At 41.6% G+C, this 5578-nt stretch overlaps 1 protein-coding gene across 1 annotated transcript; it reads left to right on the forward strand.

Annotated features, from left to right (window-relative positions):
* The first annotated feature begins 3582 nt into the window (after window positions 1–3582).
* LOC127135751 (uncharacterized) lies at window positions 3583–5068 on the forward strand. The gene is made up of 2 exons (XM_051062392.1): window positions 3583–4655; window positions 4768–5068. Exons 1-2 carry the CDS (start codon window positions 3583–3585, stop codon window positions 5066–5068), a joined length of 1374 nt encoding a protein of 457 aa, XP_050918349.1.
* Window positions 5069–5578: the final 510 nt, after the last annotated feature.

Below are 5578 nucleotides of genomic sequence, written 5' to 3' on the forward strand. Positions count from 1 at the left end.
CCATCAGAACCTCTCACCCTCCACCTGTTCTAAAAATTGCTCGTAATTTCACAACTACCTCTGACCCTAATCAACTATATCACCACAGCACTTCCTCTTCCTCATCCTCTGGACCAGAAACACCCCCATACTTTAGTGTTTCTTCATCATCATCCACAGAACACTCTGACCCAAACTCCCCAACAATAGCTGAAATCTATGCTAAAAATTTCGCTCCACAACCCACAAGACAATCTGAAGTAACCTCCACCCTCCGAACTTCTCTTCCACAACAAACAACCACCATCTCCTCTGAAAATCAAACTTCACTTCCACCACAACAAACAACCACCACACCCTCTGAAACCCAACCATCTGTAATTCGACCATCTGATCCTTATATCACCCCACCAATTATTCCCGCTGTACCTGGACCAGACTCTGACCCATTAGACCTAAACCCACTCTATGCTTCATCCCCCAGTCTTCAACCAGAACCAGATTCTGAATTTCAAGCAGAATCTGAACCTCAACCAGAATCAGAAACTGAACCTCACTCTCTAAATCTCAGCCCTCAAAACTCTCCACCTCATTCACCTGAACCTGAACCTGAACTTACCATACCTACCCTTGAGGAGGCCATTATACAGGTTGCAGAAGCTTCAGTCCAGAAGATCAAGTCTCTGGCTAAAAACTCTGAAGTTAGTGATGATCCTAAATCTGTTAGGACACACTGGAACATAGTCATTAGTTGGATGACCTCTGAGTCTTATAGGCTGAAGAGTATCTCTGAACAAGTCAGAAATGGCTACATCAGAGACTCTGAGGAAAGACTCCAAGAGAGACTGGCTAGAGAAGCTGAGGCCAGAAGATTAGAGGAGGAAAGATTGGCTAGGGAAGCTGAAGAAGAAGCAAAGAGGTTGGAAGAAGAACGACTGGCAAAGGAAGCAGAACTTCTAAGGATTCAGGAAGCTGAAGCCAAGGCTCAGGCAGATGCAGAAGCCCAAGCTGCTGCTGAAGCTGAAGCTCAGCAGGCTCTGATTCAGGGGGAGTCTTCCTCTGCGATCCCTCTGATTCTTAACACTCTGAAAGAGATAAAGCAAGATCAGCAAGAGATCAAGAAAGATCAGAATGAGCTTCGTGCCAGGATGGACAAGCAAGATGCTTTGAATGAAAACATCCAGAACATGTTTGCCATGTTGCTTCAGAGACTTCCTCAACCTCCAAACCCTTAGGCACTTAGGATTTATCTTGTTTGCTTGCCTAGTGTTTTTGCTTCTGTCTTTTTCTTTTTTAGCTCTGATATTCTCTTGAATCTGATGTTTTGACTGCTGTTTGCCTTTGTGCTTTTTAATGAAGTGTTTTTCTCTTTATTATTCTTTTTATTTTTATTTTTTATGCCTTTTTGATTATGCCAAAAAGGGGGAGAAATTATTAAATAGCTCTGATGAAAATTATGTCTAAAAGCTTAAGCATTCTACAACAATTGTAGAAATAGCTCTGATATAAATAGCTTTGATTAAGTAAGTTTATCTAACATAAAATTTAAGCATTTACAGAAAATTTTCAGAAACTTAATTACTTGGAAAGCTCTGGTAAGAACTTCTGAACTCCCTAGCGCTAACTCAGGGGGAGCTTTTGTCTATCTGATCTAATATTTTTCATGTTTCATCTGATAATTTTATTTGTTTTGTCATCATCAAAAAGGGGGAGATTGTAAGAACAAAAATTGTTCTACAACAGACTCCATGATTTTGATGATAACAAAGGATGAAACCAAAAATGGCACCCTAACGAAAAGTTTCTAAGTGTGCAGGGTTCTAAAGAAAGAAGAAATAAATCTGATGATGTCATCAGATGCACGACAAGATCAGATACAAATTATCAAGTATCAGAAGCATCTAAAGTGGAATCTCGTTTCAAGAAGCTCTGACTCTGAACAAAACTGCAAAGTATCAGAAGCATCTGAACATAATGTAAAGTCGAGAAGCTCTGACTCTGAACAAATGTCTTCTGTAAAACTCTGATATTTATCAGCGCTATCTGAACTCTCAAGAAATAACATCAGAAGCCAGATCCCAAGTTTCTCCAGATACATGAAGACTCTAATCAGAATTGTTAATCATGATGAAGTAACGTTTAAGCCAAGTTAAAGTTCTGCAAATGGATTTCCTCAATTAGAAAGAGACGTTAATCTCCACTTCCAAGAGAGAAGATACTACTTGTGGTAAGTAGTCACTTCTAAGAGAAAAAGTCTCCTGCAGAAGCTATTTATGGAATGGCGTAATTACATCTCATTATCCAGCAGATTTAACTCTACTTCAACTCTATTTCAACACTACTTCAACTCCTATATAAAGAGAAGAAATCAACCTTCAGTAAGCAAGAAATCACTAGCCAAAACTATACTGAAATTATATCACGCTCAAGAAAAACATCTTTGTTCTTCAAAGATTTTCACTAAGCTTTTGTTTATCAAGTGAAATATTTGTTCTTAAGTTTGTAATATTTGCTTTCTTAGAAGCACTCTAGATTACACATCTTGTATCTATTTTTATTTGATTTCCTCAAGTGACTCTTTGTAGTCTGTAGACTTGAGAGGACTAAGAGATTTTCTTCTCTCTTAGGGGTTGTTTGTAATCTTTCAAGATTAGTGGATTAAGTCCTTGTTGAAGGCGAAATCACCTTGGCCGGGTGGACTGGAGTAGCTTTGTGTTATAAGCGAACCAGTATAAAATCATTGTGTGATTTCATTTTGCAAAAGCGCTTATTTTTCAAACAATTCAAACCCCCCCTTTCTTATTTTTTTCTCACCTTCAAACGGAGCAAGCACCCAGTTCAAGCCAACAAACTACTGCAACCACCGGTGTCGTCTCAACCCCAGTCTACAGGGAACCCCACATCCTCGATCGTGAGCCCCACATACATCTAGCAACTCCCTTTGAGAAGCTTGAAGTTCTATGTGAATCTTTGGTTGATTTCGAAAACATGAATCGAAATGGCGTAAACCTTACTGGATAATTGAAAATGCAAGGGCGGGAAACATACTTTCAACGCCTCTATGGCCCTGTGTACACGAATCTGGTGAAGGAGTTCTGGCGTTTCGCAGACTCAGATGATCACTACATTATCTCCTATGTTCTGGGAGTCAATATAGTCATCACTAAGAAATCTATTGCCTCCCTTCTGAACATGGAGAAGACAGGAGGTAGACGCATCTACAACATAAACCCTAGGGCAAAATACTTGTCCAAGGAAATCAACCCTACCATCTTCCAACAGAATGCTGAAGGCAAGCATTCCAGTAACAAGGAGCTACATCAGAACCTCCGGGTCTGGTTGAAGATCATCTAAGGCACCATTCATCATCGCCCTGCTTCAAACTCTTTTGACTACATCAACACAGATCAAAAGTGTATCTTGTACTGCATTCACAAGGGTCTGAAACTGTGTCTACCTGAACTCCTCTTCAAATACCTCAGAGACTCAATCAAAGACACCATAAACAACATGAAGACAAGAAACTACATCCCTCTGGGGAGACTCATATCAGATGTATTGATTGAGAGCGACTTAGTGGATCACCTGATTTAGCTCAGACTCATGCAAGATGTCACCATTGACACTGGAAGACCGTTGAATGCTCGGAATCTGAAGAGCATGGGAATCATTAATCAAGTTAGAGCCAAACCAACACTTGATACCTCCTGGGAAACACTCAGAGATCAGAGGGAGATTCCTAACGGACTCTACTTGTTCTCCAAGATTGACCCTCCAGAGGTAGTATCCTACTATCTACAGGATCTTGCCAATCAAGGGGTGGATATCTCTGACTTCACAGTGGACTGGCTTCCTGAGCATCCACCTAACTTCATGAAGAGGATGCGAGATCCCTCTGAGAAGTCCAAGAAGGCGAAGAAAGCTAAGCTGGGAGAATCCTCTAGATCAAGACCCATAGTTCCTCTGGTTGGCTCTCCAGGTAAGTCTGTACCTCTCTCTCGCTCTGTCAAAATTAAACCAATTGCTTCTTCTCTTCCCCAAACAACTCCCATATACACCTCTTATGAAACTCCTCCCTCAACCACCAGATCCTCTAACCCACCCTCTCTTAAATTCAACCTCGCTACCACCACATTACCCGTTTCAGAAGCAGAAATACTAAATGAAACCACTTCACTATCATCATCACCATCTCCTCAATCCCCACCTTACTACGAACTCTCCTCTGACACCAAACCATCTGACTCCCAATCCCCCACTATGGCTCAGCTACAAACCCGTACTCTGGCCTCTCAACAACCATCACACTCTGAACCTGCACCAGACTTTCCTTCCCCACCTCCTGAACATCCAAATCGCACCACATCTGAACAAACACCACCACCTACACAACAACCAATCCACTCTGAACCACAACCAACCCAACCACAATCTGAACATCACCCAGAACCTGAACAAACATCACAATCACCCTCTGCCATTCCCACACCCACAACTTCCATTGCCTCCATAACTCTCACACTAAATCTCAGCGCCCTAAACTCACCTCCTCCATCCTCCCCAGCATCTAACACTGAAACTAGAGACTACCCTCCCTATCCTAGAAGAGGCAATACAAGTTTTTGTAAAGTCTTCAGTAGAGAAGGTCAAGTCTCTAACAATCAATTCTGGCATCAGTGATGATCCCTCTGCTGTAAGGATCCACTTGAGCAGAGTGATAAGTTGGATGACCTCTGAAGCCTTCAAGTTGAAAGGCCTCTCTGAACAAGTCCGCAATGACTTTATCAGAGACGCTGGTATTAGACTTCAAGAGCGCTTAGCTAGAGAAGTTGAGGAACGGGCAAGAAAGGAAGCTGGAGAGAAAGCGCGCCAAGAAGAACTTCAAAGAATTAGACAAGCTGAAGCCAAGGCCGTTGCTGATGTGGCTGCTACTGAGGCTGAGGCAAAAGCTAAAGCCGAAGCTGAAGAAGCAACTCACATTTCTGAAGAAGCTGCCAAAGCTAAAGCTGATGCTCTAACTCAGGGGGAGCACTCCAACTTTGGGTTCGTCCCTCTGGTCTTGAAGACTCTAGAGGAACTGCAGAAATAACAATAGGTAGTTCGGGCCAGGCTGGATCAACAAGACTCTATCAACCTCAACATTCAGAACATGTTGTCCCAGCTGCTCCAAAGGATGCCTCCGCCCCTAAACCCTTAGGCACCTAGGCTAATTGTTTGTTGCTTTCTCTGGTTTGATGCTTCTTTTTTGCTTTCTGATATCTGCCTTATATGCTGCCTACCTGTAACTACTCTGTTTATCAATATCAACCTTTTTTGCTATGTCTTTTTTATTCTGACAAAAAGGGGGAGAACTAAAACAACTCTGATGGAAACATAACTAAATCCTCTCAAGCATTGCAAGCATTATTAATAAATTATTACTAAATCAATGACTAAAGATATGCAGGAATGTAGCTAAAGAACTAAACCAAGAAAGATCCGGTAAGAACTTCTGAGTTATCCAAGGATTTAACTCAGGGGGAGCCCACTTTCCTATATGATCTAAGATTGTCTTTAATGTTTCACCTTTACTCTGTATTGTTTTGTCATCATCAAAAAG

The sequence above is a fragment of the Lathyrus oleraceus genome, chromosome 4 (assembly GCF_024323335.1).
Source record: "Lathyrus oleraceus cultivar Zhongwan6 chromosome 4, CAAS_Psat_ZW6_1.0, whole genome shotgun sequence".
Lineage (NCBI taxonomy): Eukaryota > Viridiplantae > Streptophyta > Magnoliopsida > Fabales > Fabaceae > Lathyrus > Lathyrus oleraceus.